At 35.0% G+C, this 25,902-nt stretch overlaps 3 protein-coding genes across 3 annotated transcripts; 1 reads left to right on the top strand and 2 right to left on the bottom strand.

Annotated features, from left to right (window-relative positions):
* The first annotated feature begins 3,178 nt into the window (after positions 1 to 3,178).
* On the top strand, positions 3,179 to 13,337 carry LOC132151683 (isotocin receptor-like). Its single transcript, XM_059559974.1, has 3 exons — positions 3,179 to 3,301; positions 3,533 to 4,640; positions 11,486 to 13,337. Exons 2-3 carry the CDS (start codon positions 3,719 to 3,721, stop codon positions 11,734 to 11,736), a joined length of 1,173 nt encoding a protein of 390 aa, XP_059415957.1. The 5' UTR covers positions 3,179 to 3,301; positions 3,533 to 3,718; the 3' UTR covers positions 11,737 to 13,337.
* Positions 13,338 to 13,755: 418 nt separating this feature from the next.
* Positions 13,756 to 16,109, bottom strand: LOC132151684 (caveolin-3-like). The gene is made up of 2 exons (XM_059559975.1): positions 15,782 to 16,109; positions 13,756 to 14,530 (listed from the first exon to the last, which is right to left on the bottom strand). The coding sequence occupies exons 1-2, from the start codon at positions 15,890 to 15,892 to the stop codon at positions 14,189 to 14,191; spliced, it is 453 nt and encodes a 150-aa protein (XP_059415958.1). The 5' UTR covers positions 15,893 to 16,109; the 3' UTR covers positions 13,756 to 14,188.
* A 2,204-nt stretch (positions 16,110 to 18,313) lies between these two features.
* Positions 18,314 to 21,853, bottom strand: LOC132151254 (caveolin-2-like). Its single transcript, XM_059559366.1, has 3 exons — positions 21,347 to 21,853; positions 20,527 to 20,714; positions 18,314 to 18,703 (listed from the first exon to the last, which is right to left on the bottom strand). Exons 1-3 carry the CDS (start codon positions 21,692 to 21,694, stop codon positions 18,553 to 18,555), a joined length of 687 nt encoding a protein of 228 aa, XP_059415349.1. The 5' UTR covers positions 21,695 to 21,853; the 3' UTR covers positions 18,314 to 18,552.
* Positions 21,854 to 25,902: the final 4,049 nt, after the last annotated feature.

Genomic DNA, 25,902 nt, shown 5'->3' with positions numbered 1-25,902 from the left:
GACCCCCTTTTGCCTTCAGAACTGCCTTAATTTTTAGTGGCTTAGATTCAATAAGGTGTTGGAAACATTCCTCAGAGATTTTGGTCCATATTGACATGATAGCATTACACAGTTGCTGCAGATTTGTCGGCTGCACATCCATGATCTGAATCTCCCGTTCCTCCACATTCCAAATCTGCTCTATTGGATTGAGATATGGTGACTGTGGAGGCCATTTGAGTAGAGTGAACTCATTGTCATTGAGCTTTGTGACATGGTGCATTATCCTGCTGGAAGTAGCCATCAGAAGATGGGTACACTGTAGTCATAAAGGGATGGACATGGTCAGCAAAAATACTCAGGTAGGCTGTGGCATTTAAACAATGCTCAGTTGGTACTAAGGGGCCCAAAGTGTGCCAAGAAAATATCCCCCACACCATTACATGACCACCAACCTGAACCGTTGAGACAAGGCAGGATGGATCATATGCTTTCATGTTCTTTATGCCAAATTCTGACCCTACCATCTGAATGTCACAGCAGAAATCGAGACTCATCAGACCAGGCAACGTTTTCCCAATCTTCTATTGTCCAATTTTATTGTCTATTGTCCAACTGTAGCCTCTGTTTCCTGTTCTTAGCTGACAAGAGCGGCACCCGGTGTGGTCTACTGCTGCTGTAGCCCATCTGCTTCAGGGTTCGACATGTTGTCCTTTCAGTGATGGTATTCTGCATACCTTGGTTGTAACAAGTGGTTATTTGAGTTTCTGTTGCCTTTCTATCATCTCTAACCAGTCTGCCCATTCTCATCTGATGTCAACAAGGCATTTTCGTCCACACAACTGCCACTCACTGGATATTTTCTATTTTCCAGACCATTCTCTGTAAACCCTAGAGATGGCTGTGCATGAAAATCCCAGTAGATCAGCAGTTTTTGAAATACTCAGACCAGCCCATCTGGCACCAACAACCATTCCACGTTCAAATTCACTTAAATCCTCTTTCTTCACCATTCTGATGCTCGGTTGAACTTCAGCAAGTCGTCTTCACCACATCTAGATGCCTAAATGCATTGAGTTGCTGCCATGTGATTGGCTGATTAGTTTGTGGTAATTTGTGTTACCAAGTAATTGAACAGGTGCACCTAATAAAGTGAGTGAGAGAGTGTGTGTGTGTAGGTGTGTGTGTATATATATATATATATATATATATATATATATATATATATATATATATATATATATATATATATATATATATATACAGTACAGACCAAAAGTCTTGACACACCTTCTCATTCAAAGAGTTTTCTTTATTTTCATGACTATGAAAATTGTAGAGTCACACTGAAGGCATCAAGGGCTATTTGACCAAGAAGGAGAGTGATGGGGTGCTGCGCCAGATGACCTGGCCTCCACAGTCACCAGACCTGAACCCAATCGAGATGGTTTAGGGGTGAGCTGGACCGCAGACAGAAGGCAAAAGGGCCAACAAGTGCTAAGCATCTCTCGGGGAACTCCTTCAAGACTGTTGGAAGAGCATTTCAGGTGACTACCTCTTGAAGCTCATCAAGAGAACGCCAAGAGTGTGCAAAGCAGTAATCAAAGCAAAAGGTGGCTACTTTGAAGAACCTAGAATATGACATATTTTCAGTTGTTTCACACTTTTTTGTTATGTATATAATTCCATATATAATTCCACATGTGTTAATTCATAGTTTTGATGCCTTCAGTGTGAATCTACAATTTTCATAGTCATGAAAATAAAGAAAACTCTTTGAATGAGAAGGTGTGTCCAAACTTTTGGTCTGTACTGTATATACATATACATACATACATACATACATACATATATATACTCTTAAAGTCTATTCATACTATGGAGACCAGCAACTATTTGGTTAACACAAAATATCTTTTTTCTATATGTTCAACAGAAAGTCATACAGGTTTTGGAACAACGTTGACTTGAGGGTGAGTAAATCGTGACAGAACTATCCCTTAAATAGGCACCAAACTGTTTTATTGCCCAAAATGTTATTTATAATTTAAAGGTTGTTCAGATTATTAAAATGTTCTTCACATTGAGAGAGAAAAAAATATATATTTTCTGTTCACTGAAAAGGTTTGGTGAGTACAAAATGGTTACCTTAATTTTTAAGAGTTTAATGAGGATTTGGTCATGTTTTTGTATGAAATAAAATCCTTTTCAACTTAAATTATCATAGTCCAGTACACATATTTTGGTCCTCTCCAATGTGACTACCACAGACAGACTGACAACATATTTCAAGGACAATGTAACCTGCATGTATAAAACACAAAAATATCTGTTCTTTATTTGTTCATAAAAAATTATATTAATTAAATTAATTAATTAATTAAATTAATAAAATATATATATATATATATATATATATATATATATATATATATATATATATATATATATATATATATATATATACAAATTTCATCAATGCATTTCTTTCTGTTATAAATTATGAAACGTGTTGTCGTGTCTCATCAATTATTTATGTAATTTCTGTAATTGAGTGTTCATGTCCTTCCCAAGCTGGCACTATTTTAGAAATGTGTTGACTTTGAGAATTTCTCCTGACCCTGGTATGCAGTGCGTGCGTCCACAGAGAAACACTGACGCAGATCAGGACTCGGGCATTCAAGTGATGGAGTGTGATAAGGCCTTTTGGGGCAAACTAATAAGTCATTTTGAGGTGGAAATTCAAAACATGAGCTGCAACCTCTCAAATGCTACCAAAGATAAACACGATTTATAACGGTGTAGTTATAACGATAACGGTGTTGGCTGATATTTTGCATCAATTAGTCAAATATTTTTTTTGCTAATGTACTTGATAAAAGATAAATATCTTACTACTATTAGTATCTACATGCAGAATTGCATTTAGTTTAAGGAAATTGTGTATTTTTCTCTCTTTTACAAAAAAAGATTTTGCTCTATATTCCCATTATATGTAGTTTTATTTTACTGCACTAGCTTTAGCTCTGTTTATCATAAATGGTCCCTTAATAATAAGAAAAGATTACAAGGCAGTCAACATGCAAGAAGGCACACTGAAAAGGAACTTACTGTTTTGCAATAGAGCACAAGGACCCCTAGTGGAAGTCGTGGGTAAGTCAGTGTGGGGAGAACCATTGAGAAGATGTATAAGTGCTTGATATCGTGAAGCGCTCCATTCAGTGTGAGCTGAGTGAGAGCAAAGGAGCTTCTCCACCTCTAGGACTCTCCTTTACACCTACTCTGCCAGCAGCTGGACAGCCTGGTGAAATGGCTAATAATTGTAAGTACCTGCACATTAAAAATTATATTTACAATGTAATATTTACAATGCATTTTTTTTATTAATTAGTTATTTTATAACGACTGGATAACTGCATTTTTAATGCATCTATTTGATTTAAAATTCATTAAAAAAAACCTTCCTTAATCTCTATTTATGAAATATAGGGCTAAAGGTGATTGATTACCAAAAACTAAATTTAAAAAATCCATGCTTCTTATGTTTATATAGTTCACAGTAAAGGTTAAAAACAACTGAGGGATCACCATCAAGCAGCAACAGACTTTCCCTGTTCTTGGAGATCCTTGTCGTGCCATCTCAGTTAAAGGGTTGCCTATGTACTGGCTGATTATGCCAGAGGAAAGCTAATCAGTTCTCTGACATTTGTGGAGAAGTAGGCTTGCGCTTTTTGGCACCATGGAGGACATCTTAAAGGATCAAGACTTTTGGTCCTTCAATGAGTCATTTAGAAACTCCAGCTTCAACAATGAAACTTATGGCGTGAACCAGACGGTGAACCCGCTGAAGCGGAACGAAGAGGTGGCAAAAGTGGAAGTCACTGTGTTGGCCTTGGTGCTCTTCTTGGCACTCGCTGGTAACCTTTGCGTCCTTGTTGCAATCCACACGGCCAAGCACAGCCAATCTCGCATGTATTACTTCATGAAGCACCTCAGCATTGCAGATCTGGTCGTGGCTGTCTTCCAGGTACTCCCTCAACTCATCTGGGACATCACTTTTCGCTTTTATGGCCCGGACATCCTGTGCAGGTTGGTGAAATATCTTCAGACTGTTGGGATGTTCGCCTCCACGTACATGCTGGTGCTGATGTCCATAGACAGATGTATGGCAATCTGCCAGCCCCTTCGGTCTTTGCACAAGCGAAAGGACCGCTGTTACGTGATTTGTTCTTGGGCACTAAGCTTACTTTTCAGCATCCCACAGGTTTATATATTTTCCTTAAGGGAGGTGGGTTCAGGAGTATATGATTGCTGGGGAGATTTCGTGCAGCCGTGGGGAGCGAAGGCTTACATTACATGGATTAGTCTGACAATATACATCATACCAGTGGGCATTCTGAGCATCTGCTACGGACTGATAAGTTTTAAAATATGGCAAAACTTTAAAAGGAAGACGAAGAAGGACCAGTGTATCACTCTCACATCCAAGGCATCGAAAGGCAGCGCGCTCACGCGGGTCAGCAGTGTCAAACTCATTTCCAAGGCCAAAATCACCACCGTTAAAATGACCTTTGTTATCGTACTGGCTTATATAGTGTGCTGGACTCCGTTTTTCTCCGTACAGATGTGGTCAGCATGGGATCCCGAAGCACCAAGGGAAGGTGAGTTTCTTTTAAAAGTTTGATTAGTATTTTACGTGCCATTCGAAATGAATACTGAGCATGGGGATGATTGTTAAGTTTAGTGTAATTTGTGGCATCCACGAGGAAAGGATTAATAATTAGTTGGGGATTATTGACTCCATTAATATTTTGGTGGTAGTTACAAAAAGGTTTTCAAGTTTTTGTATGACTGCAGAAAAAAAAAGTTTTTATTGAATATTGATGGAGCAACAGATTTTTTTTTTGTGAAAATAAATCATAAGTGGTATGTTTTGTTTAAAAATCTTATATTAGGTGACCAGTTAAGCCTTTTACACCACACCCGGAGTAAATCTATTTATACAAATACATTAATATTGGTTCAAAGCAATAACTTTAGCAAAGTTTGTACTATTTTCTGATTATTTTAATAAATAAAATAATATTTTTGTTCAATAAATATACTGTTATATTTTTTTTTTCAAAAATAGAAGAAAATAAATAAATAAAGATTCTGAAAACATTGAAGGAGATCCTGCCCCTAATTTAACAATAAATTACATTTTATTATAATATTATAATATCATATTTATATGACATAATAACATGATTTCATTATTAATATGGTGGTTATCTCTACAGTAAGATAGGCACCCAGTCTAATTTATGATATTTACCATCTGAATCTAATGTTATGTTATGTCAACAAATGGAAAAGCCAGCCAAGCCAATGTTTTTAAAGTTAAAAAAAAAGGGTTAAGGGTTAAGGGTTTTCTAAATTATTAAACAACAAGTGCTGTTTTATAATCTGAATATTGGTGATATTGTTTAAAATGTGCAACCTTTTAAATGGAAAGAGCATTACTAATAATAGCAATTTTTACATTTTCATAAAATCATGAAAACAATGTTTACATACAACTAGTCCTAAATCATGGACAATTTAAATAAAATAAAAAAGGTCCTGAATATTGCTCAAAAAAATAAAAATTAAAATAATACGGTTCAAATAAAAAACTTTCAAAAATATATTTTAATAGCCTTATTATTCTGAAACTTACTGTATATTAAAATACCCCTCTTGTTAAACAAAATATCCTAAAGGATATCCTATAAAGTAGACAGCAGTTTGTAGGCCAACTCAGAAGACTGTGGAAAGTTCATCCAGAAGTTTAATTTGAAATTAATGAGGAAGATATGTAACTTTAAAGAGGCTTACTATTTTCTTCCATCAATCAAACCTCAAACATGAAATCTGAAGCCCGTGTATTTGAAAAAAATAGGTTCTACTGTCTCCTCAGCAGGATGGTGTTCATGTTTTCAGCCCTGTATACTGATGTCACAATGCTTCCCGTCTTTCCGTTCTTTTATTTTCAGCTAACATATGGAAAGCTTTTTGCATGTTCAAAAAGTATAGGCTACAGTTAAAAATACAATTATCAGATAAGATTTGAACATATTCAAAAAGGTAGCCTAATAAGTTTCAGAATTATGTGAGATGGTTTCTGACATTGTGTTCTTTCAAAGACTCAAAGAAGCTGGTTTTGATTTATTGTAATTATTCAATTAAGAAGGTTTTGCCAGTACAGAACTAGGATTGCTGTGATGGACTTCTTACTTTTAAATCACTACAGATGTAGTCCGCTAAAAACGACGGAGCCATAAAGACCAGCCTTAGGGAAACATTAATATTCAGCAGAGCTGCAACAATTAAATCATGACCGTCTGCAGTATGAGAAATCACCAGCCCAAACAAACCCAGGCAGAACTGATGATAAATAACTGTTGTTTTGAATATGTAAAAGAATTATATAACTAAGACATGAATATTACATATGATGAAATCATGTGCTCGAGAAATACTTATACAAATATTCATTTTATTTTAACATGCACACAAAAGTCCAGGTTTTCAGTAGACAAGAGACATTCAGAAACCCTAAAACTTATCAGCTTACTAGAATGTACTGCATGGCTACTCTTGTATGTTTGGGAAAAAAATGTCAGTGAACAGTGTTCTTGCCATGAGTTTTACCCTGTTTGTCTTGTGGCAATAATAATAAATAAGGTAAGGTCACATGTTGCACACTTCAGAGACATAGATTAAATATTATCTTAATTTCTAATGGAAATACAGTGTTTGCTACTTGCTCGTTTCATGACCTCCACCATACAAAATATCCACACATCATGGCAAGTTCAGCAAAACATCCACACAGTCTAAATATTAGGACAACACTGAACAGATTTATGCATCAACAGTGACTGACACAGCCATAATGGAATGCAGTTACTAGACATTTCTCAGAATGTGTGAAATAAGAGCTGTTTCTTTTGGCTGAGACCAAGGGATGAGTTTTAAAACACTGATGATCTGATGTGCTCAAATCTCAGCTGCAGCTCTGATCAGATTAAATGACAGCTGGAAATGGTGTCTTCCAATTGAACTTGTGAATGGTTGCTTTATTTTGAGACTAATGTTGCGTTTGGCAATGTAATCTCAAGTTTGGTCGTTAGTTTGGTCTCATCTCCAAGACACTTACTGTACTTTACAATAGAAAAACAGCTTTTCACTAAGCATTTCTCATTTTTTTTTGAACATTAACATTAAAAATCTTTGCACGTATGTCCAAACCAGATAAAAATTTGGACAAATGACACTCACTGAATTGTAGTGCTCCTAAAATGAAGAGTTGTGTTGCAAGGACATTTTATCTTTAATTCTGTTCAATTTAAATATACTTACAGTCACAAAACAATTCAAATAAATGCTGTGTTTTAAAATTTCTATGAGGCATTCCATCAAAGAATCCCCAAAAAATTATTTCCACAAAATATTCAAATAAACATACCCACTTTTGAACAGTAGTGTATTTTAATACTTTAATTAATTAAAAAAAAAAAAAAAACTTTAATGTAAAATAAAAAAAAAAAATAGAATCATCTTCTAGCTTTGCATCCATATAAAATGTTCTGTGAATCTTACTTTTAGTGTGCTGAATGTCTAAAGCACTTTTTTTTTCTTCTGGAGCCTGGAAACTCTTTTTCTTGGTCTTCTCTTTCATTCTCTCTCAGTTCATCGATCCAACTGCCGATGGTTCAGAGATGTGCTTGCCCAGTTTTCTCTGATGCCTATGAGCTCAGCACAAATAGGAGGTAGCAAACAGAAAAGTAATACACTTGACCAAAGCCCCATCTGGGTTTGTGGCTAACTCCTTCATTTCTAAATTCAATTTCCTTTTCTCTGAGAGACTACGGAATCAAACGCAGAAACTTTATTTCTAGAGTTTTGATGCAGATGAACACACAAGTGCACAGAAACATACACTGAACAAGTTTTCCTTTTTTTTGATCACTGTATATTACTTATAGTTGCCAAATTTGCTTTTAGGTTAGGTTGATCTTGTTTAAGTTTGTTGAATGAGAATTAGTTCTTGACCTCTGTTGGCACACAAATACACAAGAATGTCATAGTTTAGAGATTTTTGTCCAGATTTTCTGTGCATTTTGAATTGCCGGTTTTAGATTTTTTTTTTTCTCATGTCTACATCCCTGAACAGTTTTTGTCTTAGTTTGGTTCATTAGAAGGGATAATTTGAATTTTTTTTAGTAAAATGATTAAAAATGATCAGTTTTTAAAGATGACAGTTTTTAAAGTTCCTACTGGAAGAGCTGCTTTCAGATCAGATGTTGATACACCTACACTTGTAACTGCTCTTTATTTTTATGGACCGCACACTCTATATTAGCTTAGGTTTTAGTTGAGTATTTTTTTAATTATTATTAATTAAAAAAATACTATTCATTGATCATTGATGTCATTAGAGTACACCACCGCTTGGAATTTTGGGGTGTTTCATGCTAAACAATGCTGCATTAATTTGATGAAAGATACAGTAAAGAACAGTAATATTGTGACATAATATTATAGTTTAAATACGTTTTATCCATTCATTTCTTTCAAAGTGTAAATTATTCCTGTGATTCTAAAACTGAATTTTCAGCAACCATTACTCCAGTCTTCAGTGTCACATGATCAGCTGTGCTGCTCAATATTTTTGTGGGAACTATGATAAAATCTTTATAACATTATACATGTCTTTACTGTCTCTTTTGATCTATATAATGTGTCCATGCTGAATAAAAATATTAATCTCTTTGAAAAAAATAAATAGATAAATCTTATGACCCCACACTTTTGAATAGTAGGGTGTACTGTTTCTGCCACCATTTTATAAAAACTTTTTTTCATGCCTGAGATCGTTCCCATGATTACCAATCACAGTGGAAGCAAAGCAAGTTCACCTCAGTCAATCAGCTCCTACTTTCTGGCTTAACAGATCTTTCAGCATTGTTATGAGCTAGCAAACAATTTTTTTATTCCGTCTAAATTTGTCTTGTTTGTAAAAGAGCTTAAAGAAGCTCAGTGACAGATTCTTCTGATTACACCACAGTCCACCAACACTGTTAACATAATAAAGAAGTTCTCTCACATCATGTTTCTCATACCAATTTATTTTTTTATGCCGCATAGTGTATGAATAGATCGTAGGGAGTGATACGGCATATGGCAGAGCTTGGGACACTGTTAAATGAAGCTTTCCCTTTTCCCCCGTTTCTAGACTTGTAAAGATAAACAGCCTAGTGACACAGACCCTTGTCAATACACTCTAGTCAAAATAAATCGCTTGCTTCACAAATGACTGTTGAATTAGCTTGTCATGTCTGCCTGATACAGGGGCGTAGATTACGCGGGGGACGCGTCCCCCCCCCCCCCCCACTTTTAATTAGCCTACATGGAAATTCGTCCTCCGCACTTTTCAGTCAAATGTGTTCGCATTGATGTTTTCAAGAGCTGGTGTGAATAAATATAGATCTAAACTCAAAGAGACAGGATAGTCTGCGCATGACCTGATATTTTATTCGGACCCAGAAGCGCTAAACACTCACGCAGTGTGTGTTTCATTCATCCTCGAAGCCGGAGCGCGTTCTCGCGCACAAAGTCATATCAGGAAACTCCTAATATGGGCAACAGCGTCCAGCTATCGCTATATGAAAACAGTTGTTTTGACAGAAGAACTAAAACTTTTGGAAACACGATGACATTAATATACGATTGCGACAATATATGTTTTTTCAAGTCATCTCCAGCAGGTCATAAATACTGTGCAGTATATCAACAAAACAGTGCTAATTGACATAGATTTATTACAGTATAGATTCTGCCTTATTATATGATAAATAAGTGTTTGTATTTAAAAAAATATTTATTAGGCTATTTGTTATTGTCAAACAGTTATAGATTTCTAAGCAAATTAAAAGCTAGAAATTAGAGAATAATTAAAGTTGCCTATAGTATCCACTACCAGTCAAGTCTCTTCTGTTCACCAAGCCTGCATTTATTTGATCCAAGGTACAGCAAAACAGTCAACTGAAATATTGTTACTAGACTATTTAAAATAACTGTTTTCTATTTGAATATATTTCAAAATGTTATTTATTGAGATTTTAAAGCTTGCTAAATAAAAGTATTCATATCTATAATTTCTTTTCCAAAAAATATATATTTTTGAATGATATACTGTATAATATTGCAAAGGCTTTTTATTTCTCATAAATGCTGATCTTTGGATCCATCTATTCAACAAAGAATTCTGAAAAAAATTTTACTCATGTTTTAAATATTGATAATCAGCAAATCAGCATATTAGAATGATTTGATTTCTTAAGGATGTGACACTAGACTGGAGTAATGATGCTGAACATTCACCTTTGATCACAGGAATACATTACATTTTAAAATATTTTCAAATAGAAAATAGTTATTTAAAATAGTAGGAACTTTTAAAACTTTTGCTGTACTTATCAAATAAATGCAGGCTTGGTGAGCAGAAGAGACTTCTTTAAAAACATTAAAAATCTTACTGTTCAAAAACTGTTGAGGCTATAGATTACAGAAATGTTCTATTGTAATGTTTTATATTATATTGTAATGTGTGTGTGTGTATGTATATATATATATATAATTTCTTCCCCCCTCACTTCTGAAAAGATGGCTACGCCCCTGCCTAATAATATGTTTTCATCTTCCCCAAAATTGCAGTTGTATATTTAAATTTGAGCTGCACTAATATCAGATACACTATGAGGAAATGTTAAGTGTGAAGGTAAATAAAGGACACTACCTTAAAAATAATGCTGTAGAATTTACTTTTACTAGCAATTTCTGAGTAAAAATTGTTTCAATTTCACATATAATTACAAAGAAACAGCAAGGAACACATTAACTGAAATAGTATTTTCTTGTAAATTGTACTCTAATAATTGTTGTTAAAAAAACACCTTTTACTGTATAATTCATTTCAAATATTGCTATTTGATCATATCAAGTAAATATCACTCTTATAGAATCAAGATCACATGCAGATATTTTAGTTTTACCTTTGTGCTTGTCTAAAATACAAATCAAAAAAATTATTTTAATATAACTGAACCATATTCATCCACTATTAATAAAAAAAGTATTTTTAGGATGCTTTAAAAGAAAATACCTTTTAAATATTTCTACTATATAATTTCACATAATTCACTTGTTTGTAATTGTTTGTGAGATTTACTAGGAATTTGAGTGAAGAGTGAAAATTGTTTCGAAACCATTTTTATTTTCAATGTAAAATTTAACGTTTTCGGAAATGTTGATTTGGCTTGTGTCAGGTGAAATGTGTCATTTTTTTGTAACATTTGACACAGGATTATGAAAGCACTGACCATGCAGAATATTGAACAAGTTTAAACAAGACCACATAGTTGAATTGCAATGTTCTGCTCTTTTCATTGTGTATTTAAAGCTGTTTTCTTCTCTACAGCAATGCCCTTCATCATTTCCATGTTGCTGGCCAGTCTGAACAGCTGCTGTAACCCCTGGATCTACATGTTTTTTGCTGGCCATCTTTTCCATGACCTGAAGCAGAACCTGCTGTGCTGTTCCACTCTCTATCTGAAGTCCACTCAGTGCCACTGTGATCCGGAGCAGGATTCCCGTAAAAGCAACTCCTCCACCTACGTCATCAAAAGTACCAGCAGCCAGCGAAGTATCACCCAGACCTCTGTCACATAAACCAGACATACTTCAAAACCAGATTTTCACAACCAGATGAAGGACAGGAAAGCTCAAATATAAACCCATACAATACTGCAAATGTCACTATCACAGTAAATGTCACAGTTTGCTTCAGCTGTGTTTTCATTTGGGAAATATGTAGAATGTCATTTTATTTACTCCACTTTGTTTTCTTATCTCTGAGGACTTTGAGCAGCAGTAATCTATTCCTTACCCTTTTCTAGACATTACAGAAGGAACGTCATTCGATTCCAGACCATGTTTATGGGTCCATTTACATTTAGTCACACGTCATTTGAATTGCTATCTGATTGTGCATGCGCATTCGCTTTGGTGCACATAAACGTCTCTTGGTGGGCACCAAAATTGGCTGCACTTGATGTGGCTCATAAAAACAGGATGTGGCTGAATTATCTTCGACAATTGTGGTACAAAAGATAACTGTAATGTGCCGCATTTTGTTTGGGGCTCACAAAACCGCCATGACACATATATGAGGAGCAGAGTTTGCATTTGTGGCCTCAACAACCAGATGGATTTACTCTGGGCTGAGTCTCAAAGCAACAGATCGGATTTCTGTCATGCTTAAAAGTCTTAGAGTTTCCAAGTGTAAATATCCCCAATATGATGTAAACATGCAAAAACCACTAAACCATAAAGGAATAGTTCACCCAAAAATTGAAATTCATCATTTACTTATCCTCATGTCTCCCCTTTATGGAAAAAGCAGTGAAACGTGATATAGTTTCCACTACTTACTTTCAAAAATCAAGTTTGACTTACTTTGTATTGAAGACGTCAGCAGGGTTATATCATTTTATGGGTTAAAAGGAAGCAACTGTCCCTCACTACACAAAACAGTTCACATATGGAGGTTAACAACACACAGATGAAAACAAGATGTTGATGACATATGAAGTGTTTCTTCTGAAACCTAATGAGAAACATGGCCAGTTGCTCTTTTTAATGAACTTTACTTGTCTAAAGAGAATACTTTTGTGTTGTTTGTTTTAAGAACACAGGCACTTTTCATTTTTGGCACATACTTGTTGTTGTTGTTATCACTGTTCTTTATCATTTCACATGTGATATTTAATGTCATGCCCAAAGGACCACATCTCTTTGCAAAATCTTTCTGCAATGCATCATGGTAATCAAATATGACAAACATACCGTTTGTTTTCAAAAAGTCAAGGACTGATTGTTCACTCCTTCACTTTTATGGATGTTTGTCTTGTTAGAGAGAGTGCTTTTGTAATCAATTAGATTAAAGTGTTTATTACAGTTACACATTTTGCTTGATATCGGTCTAAAACTTTGATTTCTGCCTGTTGCTTCATCTTGATATAAAATATTCGAAAATATCCTTGTTTACAAGAAATTTCACATAATTGTTTATGAGTGCTGCAAGATAAGAATTATAAAGAAAATGTTAAAGGCAGTATTAACAGCAGAAAATAATTATTTTATAAGGTTTAAATACACTATTCACTGAAATGCTTGTTACTTCCCATTTAAAAAGCTACTGATTTTTCCTCTTGGAAAATATACTGCCTATTTACATTCAATATGTGTACCTGTAGCTTTTATTTATTGAAATAAATTGTGTGTTGATATGTCTGACTGTGAATGTGTCGAAAAGTGGAATATAATAAGCCAAAAGTGAGGGGTTGAAAGCAAACAGATCAAATTGCAAAGTCATAATATAATATTTTTGACAGTTGAATCATTTGGTATTTATTAAGGGAAAAGTGGGTTTTAGAAAAACATAAAAATGAAAGAAACAATGAAACATATTTAATTGTGAATTCATGAAATCAGTTTAAAGGTATTGAGTGTCAGATTTGGGGGCAAACAACATAAACAGCAGAAAACTGTTTACCCTCATTTAAAACCCCACACTTCTAGGCCATTTGTTAAGTTTTGGAACCTATAACTAACTTTTTAGAGGACACTTACCCCAACTGTCTTAATACAATGTATAAAAAAAATCAAATGGCTCGTGTGATCTTCATCAACTCAAAACAACATTTATTTGTGTTTACATTTAAATGTTTAATTAGTTGTACAGAATATATCTGACATTGTCATAATAAAAATACCTTACTCCGCAACATCCCATTTTAAATCTGTCAAACCTAAAGAGAGAAAACCTATGATATCAGATAAGACTTATTCTCCATTGTCAGTCAGAGAGGCTTTTCATCATATGTCTCTCTGAACAAACAGGTGGCCTAATCCTGAATTGCTCCCAAAGCCTCTAACATCAACTGAGAAAAAAAAACATGGGAATACATAGGATTAACCATCCAGGGGATATATGCATTCTATTATTCATGTAGTCTTTTCATTTTTAGTGACTTCAAAATCCACACTCCAAAATTAGATATTTGTAAAATTAAACATTTTCCTCCAAGGACTGATCATTGAAAACTTTGACTTTGAAAATCTAAACCTCTTTGCGTAATGCCACCCGTACGCTGCTGAAAATTTTCCCTAGAGCTTCAAACAAGGGGTCACAGAAGGTATGGATGCAGAGAGAGTAGATTCGACTCAGGCACTGGGTCTCGATCAGATAGCTCTTAATGCAGGGCATGACTGCCCAGATGTGACAGAAGGAGATGCAGGCAAAGCAGAAGCCCCACAGCAGTGCCACTGGGATGCCAAAGATGGCCGACAGCACACGGTAGCACCAGTACTTGGAGACGGTGAAGGTGGTGTAGCTGGCCTTCCACACTCCATCCATACTGTGGGTGCCGTCGGGCTCGGCTATCACATCCTCAAAATCCACCTTGAATTTTTTTTTTAAGGGGGGGAGACAACATTTGCTGGTTAGCACAAATATCCAAGAACCAGAGATGCGTTGCAAAAACCTGCTTAGTATATTGTGTAAACAAAAGTCATTGTCAGTCATTTGGCAGGCATGTGGCATGGGTTCTCTTCTGCTTGTGCTCCTAAAATGGATGATGATTAATTCTCCAAACACTGACATTTGATAATCAAATCTGGCACCTTGTTTATTTTTGCATCAATCTCATAACAACTGGAAAGTATTTTAGAGGAAGTATTTCGGACAGTTATTTGAGATCTTTGCGTAACATCTATTTAAGGGCTGACACCGGAAAGAAAAATTATTTGGTAAATATATTATAGTATACAAATATAGCATAGTACTGACAACATTTGGAATTAAACCCAGTTTCTTGAATAATGCAGAGATCATTGGAAATCTAAAACTCAAAATACATACTTTTATTCAGCAAGAATTACATTGAACCAAAAGTGACAGTAAACGTTTTTTACATAGAGTAAAAGTAAAATAAAGCATCATGGTTTTCAAAAATATATGCATAACATATATAGAGCAGCAACACTTTCAATAAATATAATAATAATATGATCTGCTAAAAAAAAATCATAATAAATATTTTAAGCCCCAAATCAGCATATTAGAAAGATTGTACCAGACTGTAATTAATGATTTGTTCATAGATCAATAGTCAACATTAAATAAATTTCACAATTTCCCCTATTAATCTAGTGAATTATTAAAACACAGAAGTTATACATTTTGCTGTCTGACACACCCTTATACCTCCTTCTATAAATACTGATAGTATGGCCTGTCCTGCCAGATGAAGTAGGTTTAATGCTATTTTTGGGTCATGGCTTGTAGCTACAGCAGAAAGTGTTGTGCAGCTCACAAGCAAGCATGTCTGTCTCTAAGGACTAGATCAGCTATCCACGTATCGATTCCACCATTTAGGAAGTTACTGAATAGTTTGCAATGCTTTATCAGTTTTCTCATAAAGTTATATGTGCATATTTATGTCAAGTATATGCTTATTGGGCTATTTTGGCTATAAAAATAAAATAAAAAAGTAATGTAATTTTATTTTTGTGCAAGCTGTTAGATTTTGTATACTTTTCAAAACCAACAAGTTTTTTTCTTTTTGTTTAAATGGTATTTCATTTGAAATGATCAACTGGGATTCAGTGCCAAACACATCAGAACTACTGTAAAACTAAAAATGACACGTACCTTGACAACATCTTCATTGATCTGCTTAGGGTCCCTGTTGATCAAATCAATCTCCTTGGTGTGACTATCTTTCAGAATTTTCTCCTCATTGGTGTTATACTGGTCCGCCATATTGGGGGCCTCTGGCCCAAGACTTGTCGGATAGATGTAATGCAGAAGTCTCCGAAGGAAGAAGAGTAAAGCAAACTAAGTCAGCAGCCTAAGAAAAATGTCAGAATGGCCGCACAGTCTCTAGTCCCTTTTAATTCTCCAATCTGTGGACCGATGACACGTCAGGAATGCTAGGGACAGCTGCGCCGGCCGGGGCTCCAGTTTAAAGAAGGGTCCCGTCTCTCTCACTCTCTTTCTCGCTCAAGCTGACTGTCTCACCCTACTGTGTGTTACCCCTTCTCTACCCCCACCCATTACCTATTCTGCCCCACACAGCCCATACTCCCCAGTCCATAACTCACACACTTGGTAAAAGCACCTCTTGAAGGGGAAACCAAAGGCCGTGTCACATTTCACACATGGCTGCGGGGTCAGCCAGGCAGGAGTTGCACAGTGGCATGAATTTCCACTGTGAAGTGTTGCTCTGAAAACTGATGCCCATGGCTCAAGTCAAGTTAGACATATAGTACTTTTTCACAATGCATATTGTCTTTTTTTGAATAAAACTATTCTGTTTTAGTGTTATTTTAGTGTCACTGAGATACAGAAACTGTTTTCGTTTAAGATTTTGAATGGGTTTTTATTTTTACATTTTCTGTCTTCATTTTAATTAGAGTTAAAAAAAAATATATATTATTATTATTTAAATTGTCTATTTAGTTTTTATTCATTTTTTATTTCAGTTTTAGTTTAAGTTATTTTAGTACATTAAGTAAAATTAAATGAAAATTAGAAAAGTCTCGACCACTAAGTGAAATAAAATAATTTTGTTATATTTTTATTTCAGCTAATATTTATTGTATTTCAAATAAAAACATTTATTTTTTATTTTATGGTTTGAATTTTTGTTAACTATAAATACCCTGTTCTATTCAAATAATTTCAAATACATACTTCAAATGTTTCCTTGAAATCATAAGAAATGTTCATTTTAACCTTATACAATTTATCTTATCTCCAGGCCCTTCTTTCTTATTCAAATCAAATCAAATAATAATAATAATAATAATAAGGATGAAAAAAATAAACTGGTATATTTTTCTACTAAAAGTACGACAGAAATACATTTTATTATGATCTGGGATTGAGATAAAAAAAAAAATTGTAACAGTTATTTTGTATTTTTAGTGCACTTTTCATAGTTTTATTGTTAATTAATTATGTAACAGTTTCAGCATTTGCATAATTATGCCTTTACTATACATCAAATTGTTATGTCTACTCTATTTATAATGAATGACACTAATAAAATATTTTTTTTTTTATAAAGGGTGTTTTGGACATTCTTTGCTCAGATGTGCCAAAGATAGGAACAGGGGTCTGTAAATGTGCCAGAAGTGTGTGTGGTATATCTCTTTGCTAATTAGAGACATATTTTCAGTGTTCTGTGAGCTGGGATGGGTTCAGGTCTTGAGGGAGAGAGGCACAAAAATACCCCACCTAGACATGCTTGTCTTCTGTTTATATCAGTGGGACTTTTTTTTAACAGTGGTGATGAATCATCCTTGTCTATTTAAACATTTAACATGTGAGCCAAAATAAGATGCTGGCTGCTATACTGATATGCAAAGCTCATGCTTATAAAGATCTAATGTAACTAATAGTATTTGTTTTCAGTGGCCAAAGCTGAGTAATCGCCACTCATGAAGCCTAGCATGAGGATAAGATTATTCACAAACTCTCCTATGAGCAGCTTTTGCCTCATGAGACGTATTGTTTTTATGGTAGCACTTTATTTTACAGTCCTGTTCCCCATGTACATACTATGTACTTATTATAGTAATTACAATAACTATGTAATAACTAGGTACTAACCCTGAACCTACCCCTAAACCTAACCCTACCCCATGTAGTTACCTTGTATTACCAGAACTTTCTTAGATAAATACTCTGTAAGTACACTATAAGTACATGTAAGTACACGTACTGTAAAATAAAGTGCAACCGTTTTTATTTTATTCATTCTTAAATGCTTGGAGGAATGATGGTAAATGTCATTTATCACCTCTTCCAGCAATGTTGGTGTCTCAAATGTGAACCAGGGAATTGAGGCTCAACTTTATACATAATATCTCATAAAGTGTATTGGTACAAATGATGCCTACTATTAAAAAGGTGACAAAGAAAGTAGATGGGGTGGACGCAAGCCTCATTGGTATGCAAATATGCCTTTTTGAGATTTTGTCATTATATTTTTAGCAAACCCATGGCAATCATTCAGTAAAACATAAATGATTAATAATTATAAATCAGCATAAATTGGACATTAATTTTTATCATTGTCTATATCTATTAGGCATATTTATTACAATTATTATCTTAGGAAGCCTTATTCATTAGTCAGTTTACAACTTCTTTATAACAAAAAATCTTATCCTACATTACAAGTGAACAGTACACCTTTATTTATAAAGATTGGGTACTCCAGACCGCACATCGGTATGATGAAAAATAACGAAACGAGAAAAACACCTCAATTTAAACAGGCAGGTTACAAAAAAGCTGCAACTGCATATCTAAAATCAAATGCAACTGAAGAGACATTTACATGTATATGCACTTTATTTCATTTTCAGAATTCCCTTGCCTTTCAAAGCTGATTCCTTAGTTCTGAAATGCGATTAACATTTTTTCAGACTGATTCTGATGAATCCACAGCACTTTCCAAAACTTCTGAAGAAGGGGGAGATTGCAATCTTCAGCACATTATACCAGACCACCTTTATCCAGTGCAGGTTTATGACCAAGAGCTGCACACTTGGAACTATCAGCCTAAATAGGGAGAGAAGGCAGATAAGTCCTCCTTTGCTTTCTGGTATTATTTTTTGTCTTCAACCCAGTTTTGATAAAACTGAATACATTTTCTTGGCTGTGCTTTGGAGTCAGCTAAGCCTTTGTGGCAAATATAATGACAAACCATAGAATTTTGAGTGCACTTAGCAATTACTTCTCCTGGAAAAAATCACATCATAGGTGATGTTCCACAAGGCTCTTAAAACCCAGACCCACAAGTTTTGAATTAAAATGAACAGGGAATGTACCAGCTTAATGTACATGTCACCTATGCACACGTTAAATGAAAGAGGGAGGTATAGCAGTCACCTCAAATTATGTAAGCTTGACGGATCACTTGTGTAAATGTGTCAATGGCCTTAAACTTTTTAAACAAAACAATGGCTTGTTGGAACACATTAAAAAGTGTAAAAACATCACGCACCCTGAAAGCTGTTATAGATGAGGTTTAATTTTTGACAGGCTTAAAAGACAAGGGCAGAAATGTTACTATAGTAACTACTGATTAAAATACCGTGTTTATCAGTGTTATTTTCTTTTGCTTATATGTGCACAGGCAGAACTTGACAATGAGGTTTAACATTAACATGAGCCCATGAACTATCACAATTTTTTTTAAGTATTAAAGTTTATTTACATTAAAATATGTTAATACTTTCAATAATAATAATAATAATAATAATACATTTTGATTTTAAAAAATTACATGGAGAAATAAGGATTAAATCAACTTAATAAAAGGTGCTCTAAGCGATGCCGGGAGTCGTAACTTCTTGTTGACGTTCAAATTGTTGTCAAACAAAACGGAGGCTAGCTAGACCCATAGACAGTAAAAGAAATGGAGACAGCGACCCCATTGGAACTCAATTGAGACAAGTGAAGCCCATTTTTAGCGATTTTTAGCACTTCCGTTTCTGACGCGCAGACTCAAACTAAGCTTGATGACGTCAGCAACCTGTCTGACAGATGTAAATCTTCTAGTAGCTGTGCGTGCAAACTGCCATCGTTAATCTTGCAGAGACGGCGAGCTTGAGCGGGGAGTTCTTTGGCGTGAGTGAGCAGGAGTAAGTATTCTGATTAATTATTTTGTATAGTATTTTAAAATGTAACGCCAGTACGCCATATTAAGTTAATTGCCTGCGAGCTTCTCCTCCTGTCTGTACGGTAATTTCTCTACTGTGCGACAGAGAGTCGAGTGGTTATGACGCAATCGTTAGCCTTTTTTTACAAATACTGTTTCTACGGGGCCATAATGTAACATAGAAGGTAATGGAGCCCTTTATACATTGTTGAGTATCTTTAGAAATAAATAATGGACAAATGGAGTCTTTAAACGCCTCAGATGTAAAGTTATTCACTGTCAAAGTGACGCCAAAATGAATGCAATGTCAATGGGATGCTAACGCAAGTGAAGTTCTGCTACAAGATGGCAGCTCGCGGCCGACTTCAACTTCCGGTCGACATCATTGCCGCCTGGCTAGACCCTCCCTCCTCCTCATCTGTGCAACCCCCCAAAACCCTACCCCCAAATCTTTCTTGTCGGTTATTGGCTGGAACAGTTTGTTATGTTTTGTGGTGCGGGTGAGCCCAGTTTGTTTTTCTTGTTGTTTGTGGAGTCTGTGGTGTCTAGAGAGACCCCGTTTTTTTACAGTGTGTTCAGGGGACAAGCAGCTAGCGGATAGTGAGGAGATGTTTGCTGGATGTGACAAAAAATGTTTTGGCCTAAAAAATGTGTGACATCACTTAGAGCACCTTTAATAAACACTAGGCTATATCGTTTACTGCGAGTTCATGTTACTCACCAGATATGTAGACAGCTGAGGACGGCAAAGAGAAGGCCTGCAGCCAGAGCCACGGGCACCGCGAGCAGCAGAGAAACGATGCGGTAAAACCAGAGTCGGGACACTTCAAACAGAGCATGACTCCACAGCCACACCTTATCAAAGCTTCTCACTGAAGCAGGCTCCGCTAGCACATCCTCAAAGGTCACCTGAGTAGACACATCATCAGAAAAGCCTTTTTTAGGCCGCCATATTTTTGGTCCTTTTACTCGTCCTATCAACTTCTTGATAACTGATTACTCGGAGTGAATTAAAATCTATGTGCTTTTGTCTTTAAAAGACCTGCAATACCATTATGAAACATAAGAGGGCATTGTAGCATTTCTAACGTAGTAGCGCCCTCTCGTTATAATATACTGTAGCCTACCGTCGATTCAGATGAAGACTTTAACAACACCTCACCACAGCTGTTTGAAAAACATTCAGGTTAGGGTGGAGTATGTAATTACGATAGAATTTAACTGAAAGAATTGAACTCTTCTAGGACATTTATGATTAATATTAGAGTAGTACTTTTCATATCAGATTTCAGATTGAGTCAAGTTGTCCTATTTATATTGGGGCAAGTTGACATGTATTTTATAGTCTATATTTAAGATTTATTCAAATGGAGATGTTCAATATCTTTCAGCCAAGAATTAGTAGCCTATTGAGGAAATTATTGTGTATAAACAGAAAAAAAAAGTCTAAATGGGACCACCATCAGTCTGGAGAAACCTCTCTGTAAGCCTGTAAAGAGCAGCATGACATTAGTCTGCATGGTGTCAATTGAATGACTCACCTTAAGACACTTGTTGATTCCCTTTGGGTCCCTGTCCTTTATGAGAGCCTTTGTGTTACTGTGAGGAGCCGATGAATCCTGTCCCTTTGTATGCGCTTCTGTAACACCAGGAGCATCATTTGGATTAATTTCACGCTGATCCAAGAGTGAAGACACCTCCTCCTCCTCCTCATTTATCTCCATGTCTATTGAGATTTCCTTCAGAGGTGCTCCCTGGTCCATTGTGTGCAGTAACATGAGTGTGTGTTTGTGTGATTGTCTTAAAGTTTGCCTGTGGACACACTGAGAACAAAATTGCAAAGCATCTTCCCAATAAGAGATGAAATCACTTACACCAAGATGGGACATAGCAGAAATATTTGTGCGGCCTCATCACAGTTTCATTTACTAGATTTAGGACATGGCAGAGGTTAGTTAATTGACTTCGGAAGAAATAGTGGAATGGCTGAGAAAGGAGAGTGGATGGGTAAATATTTTCCACTGAATGAGTATGTTGGCCTTGTTATATTGCACAAGGGCTCTGGAAAAATGTTTGGACACTAATGAAATATGGAGTAACATGTAATAATATGTATGAATTTCATTGCATGGATAAAATATTTTTATACAAATTTCTAATAAATGTGTTTAAATAAATACTGTTCAACTTGATATTTTTATCTAAGACAATGAAATTCATACATTTTTAAATGTTGAATAAAGGAATAGTTCACCCCAAAATGAACATTTGCCAAAAAAAAAAGAGAGAGAGAGACACTATCCAAGATGTAAATGAGTTTATTTTATCATCATAACAGATTTGGAGAAAATTGGCATTACATCCCTTGCTCACCTATGGATCCACTAGTCTATGGTCAATGGGTGCCATCAGAATGGGAGTTTAAACAACTGATAAAAACATCACAATAATCCACACAAATCCAGGTGTTTTGACATTAGGGCATTGCTTCTGCCCGAAATATATATCCCCAATTCATATTCAATTGTCCTCTCACAGTATAATCCACTGACATATTTCTTTAGAATAGTTTTTAAATGTTTTCACTTGTAAACAGTGCTTGATCTGTGCATATTTCTCTCCTGATTCAGATGAAAACTTATATATTGTAAAGCAATATAATGTAGAGGATTTGCATTTTAGCCAAAAACAATGTTTTAAAGTTAAAAATGGCTTAATGATTCATTTCTTTATTATGCAGCTGGAGTCATGTGGATTTCTTGTGGATTGCTAGGATGTTTTATTAGCTATTTTGACTCTGATGGCACTCAATCACTGCAGAGGATCCACTTGCTGAGCAAATGATGTAATTCTAAAAGTGATGTAATGCGAAAATGTGTTTAAAGTGTTTAAAGACTTTTTTGTGGCCACTATATATTGTGACAGATTAACAGTGACAACAAAAACAAAAAAAGGAAGGTGCATATAGAAGAAAAGTGTGAAGGAGAGGGCAAATGAAAGGTCACTGCCTGCAAAATAAGGGCCTAGGAGTGAAGAGAGCATCTATGTTGAGGAGTAAAGATCAGTCCACTGGAGGAGGCCTGAAGGTCAGTGAAGATCATGAACCTTGAGGAAAATCTGCATCTGCTTCATTGTAGATCTGAAGTGGTAGCGAAAAAAAGATCATCTCTAAAACACAGCTGAACTGTGTTATTCTGTACTGTATGTTGATTTTGCTGTTATACTCACCTCAGTGTTTTTTTTTTAAACAGGAAAGACTGTGTGGAAATTGTGAAGAAATACATGGTTGATGGGAATTGGATGTCTGATTGCTCTTCTACAATAAATGACAGCTTGTGCAACGTGCTATTGTCAGGTCACTGACACACCATTGTACTAATTGACCTCAAGAAGAGATTTTACTGAATTTATATTATATACTGTAGTTACAAAGCAATTATTTTAATTTACATTATTCAAATAATAACTAATCTCCAGTGATAATATAACAAATAAAATAATACATCCCACGATTGTAAGTGTGAAGATAATGTAGACTGATTTTTGAGGGGAAAAAATAACACTTTTCTTATATTTCAAGACTAATTTGTTTGTTATTATTGTCAACATCTGATTTATAATAGTAAACAAGTAGGCATATATATCCATTTTGCCTGTGAACTCACAAGGGAAATCCTCATCCTTATTGTGGAAGCAGTCACTGTGGATTTTAGTAAAATCAGCATTTTTCAATTTCTACAGCCATTATGAGATCATCTTCCAGAGCCTCCTAATGACCACTGTCAGTCTTGACTGTCTGCGAGAGGACATTTTTTCATCTGATAGCTGGAACATTGTTAATCTCCTGGCAGTCCTTCCAGAGAATCATATGTGCTAGGACAGAAGATGATGAACTTCCAATTCATTTCCATAATTTTTTTCTAATACAGAGAAAGGTTAGTTTTCACCTTCATGCTACAGAGACACTCTTGAGATAATCACACTGATTAGGTTCAAAATGGTTGTGTAACAAGACTAATTCCCCACATGGTTCAGCCTGAAATCATCTGGCTTCTGGAAATGAAGGATTCAAGTCTATTCTGCCATTGATGCAGGCTGTGTATGATTCACAATTGAATTTAGAATGCCTTTTGAATGCTAAATAAATTCATGAATTTAAAATGACAGCAAACATAATGCAGAATTATACTTTGAATTTGAACTTTTATTAATCATTTTTTATTTTATCTTAAAAGAAAATTTCATTTCCTAGAATGTGTGATGTTTACATCACATGATGGGTTATGATCTCTGGAAAAAAGAAAGAAAGAAAGACGGGTATTCTTCATCTCCTGTGGGTGTACATTACTTTTTTAATATAATCACCTCTAAAAAGAACACTGGCTGTTCTTGCACACTTTGTCGTGTAAACCTGTATTCTTCCTCTGATTCCAATTGAAATTCACACTGAACTATTACATTGAATTTCCAACTTTAAAAGGATTAAAAGCCAATTGTTAAATTTAGAATTTTTTCTCAGTGCTGCTTCATAGTGTTTGACTTTAAATATTTTAGATGTTTTTTTAAGCCTATGCATTCATGGTAAATAGATCAATAAACATTCTTCTGCTCTGTCAGAAATTTAATAAAAGTTTAGCACTATAAGCACTTATAAGCACATAACACACTTTTCATATTTTCATTAATACAGTGAAAAACAGAACACAACAGACCTATCATGTGGATTCCCTTGGTGCATTGGTGTCAAAAAGGCAATCACATCGAGATCATGACATCAAAACACTATTGAAATAATCAATAGTAATCGAATAGTAATAGGAAATAATCAAATAAATATAAATTTTGACAGCTTTTGAGTGTTTAAAAACACGACCAAACCAGGCACAATGAGGTGGGTAATAATGAGAGTTTGATTATTCCTAAACACCAAGAGAGCTAACAATAAGAGTTAAGTCTGCTCAAACTTCTGCTCTTCCTGGCTTGATGTAGCACCTGATGAAACTGCAAATTCTTTCATAAGATCCCACTGTTAAAAACAAGCTACTGACATTTATTTTAAAAATGTGCCTAGTATTTATATAATAGTCTACTTAATTACACTAGTATATTTATAATAGAACAAAACATATTAAGTCACTTTGATGTTTTATGTCATTGAAATAATAACATACAGTAAGTATTGTTATTGATCCATTTACTATGAACGCATAGGCTTTAGCCAAAAATAGCTCACGTTACTCCTCTCCTCATCAGGTTACACTGGCTACCAGTAGCCGCTCGCATCAAATTCAAGGTACTGATGTTTGCCCACAAGAAGACCACTGGCACAACACCAATATACCTACAGTAAACTCACTAGTTCAAACTTATGTCCCCCCAGAAGCTTGCGTTCTGCAAGGGAACAACGCCTTGTGGTGCCATCCCAAAGAGGTTTAAAATCACCCTCACTGACCTTTTCCTGGACTGTGCCCAGCTGGTGGAATGACCTCCCAATCTCAATTCGTACAGCTCATTTTCAAGAAAAATCTAAAGAATCATCTTTTTCGCCAGCACTTGACCAACTAATACTAGCACTCACCTTTTCTTTTCCATCCTATTCTTGGAAGAAAAAAAAAAAAAAAAACCTGTGCTAGACTAACTGAGACTTTTCATGGCACTTGTATTCTGTTGTTGTTCTCTTGTTGGTCTGATTGCTTCTCTTGTTCTCATTTGTAGGTCACTTTGGATAAAAGCGTCTTCTAAATGATTAAATGTAGCCTACTGTAAATGTAAATGTAATAATCCTTCAAATCCAAACTTTTTATAGGACACCACTCATTTCATATGCGACATTTGCTTGGAGATTTTAAAGACATAAAATGTTTATAAAATTGTATTCTAAAGGTTAGAAAGATGGTGGAATGGTCATGGAGTAAATTATATAAAATAAGTATATTTTTAGTGCAAAAAAATGAAAATAAATAAAAAACCATTACAAATAACATAAGTGGGAAAGAGGGGGCAAAATAATTAATAAATTAATTTATCAAAAATTTGTTATATATGACCCTTTCACATTTTTGATGTTAATTCATATAAAAATTTTATTAAAGCATTT

This window comes from Carassius carassius, chromosome 10, assembly GCF_963082965.1.
Source record: "Carassius carassius chromosome 10, fCarCar2.1, whole genome shotgun sequence".
In the NCBI taxonomy this organism is placed as follows: Eukaryota; Metazoa; Chordata; class Actinopteri; order Cypriniformes; family Cyprinidae; genus Carassius; species Carassius carassius.
Note: the sequence above shows the minus strand (reverse complement) of the source record. Positions and strands in the feature narration are given on the sequence as shown.

Bases quoted from the DNA above. Each gene is read 5' to 3' on its own strand.
- LOC132151683 (XM_059559974.1), top strand. From the start codon at position 3,719: ATGGAGGACATCTTAAAGGATCAAGACTTTTGGTCCTTCAATGAGTCA. The intron at 4,641-11,485 runs GTGAGTTTCTTT...TCTTCTCTACAG, and splicing joins TCCCGAAGCACCAAGGGAAG to CAATGCCCTTCATCATTTCC.
- LOC132151254 (XM_059559366.1), bottom strand. From the start codon at position 21,694: ATGTCCCATCTTGGTGTAAGTGATTTCATCTCTTATTGGGAAGATGCT. The intron at 20,715-21,346 runs GTGAGTCATTCA...GTGTCTACTCAG, and splicing joins GAATCAACAAGTGTCTTAAG to GTGACCTTTGAGGATGTGCT. The intron at 18,704-20,526 runs GTGAGTAACATG...CTCCCTATTTAG, and splicing joins CTCAGCTGTCTACATATCTG to GCTGATAGTTCCAAGTGTGC.
- LOC132151684 (XM_059559975.1), bottom strand. From the start codon at position 15,892: ATGGCGGACCAGTATAACACCAATGAGGAGAAAATTCTGAAAGATAGT. The intron at 14,531-15,781 runs GTACGTGTCATT...AAAAAATTCAAG, and splicing joins TCAATGAAGATGTTGTCAAG to GTGGATTTTGAGGATGTGAT.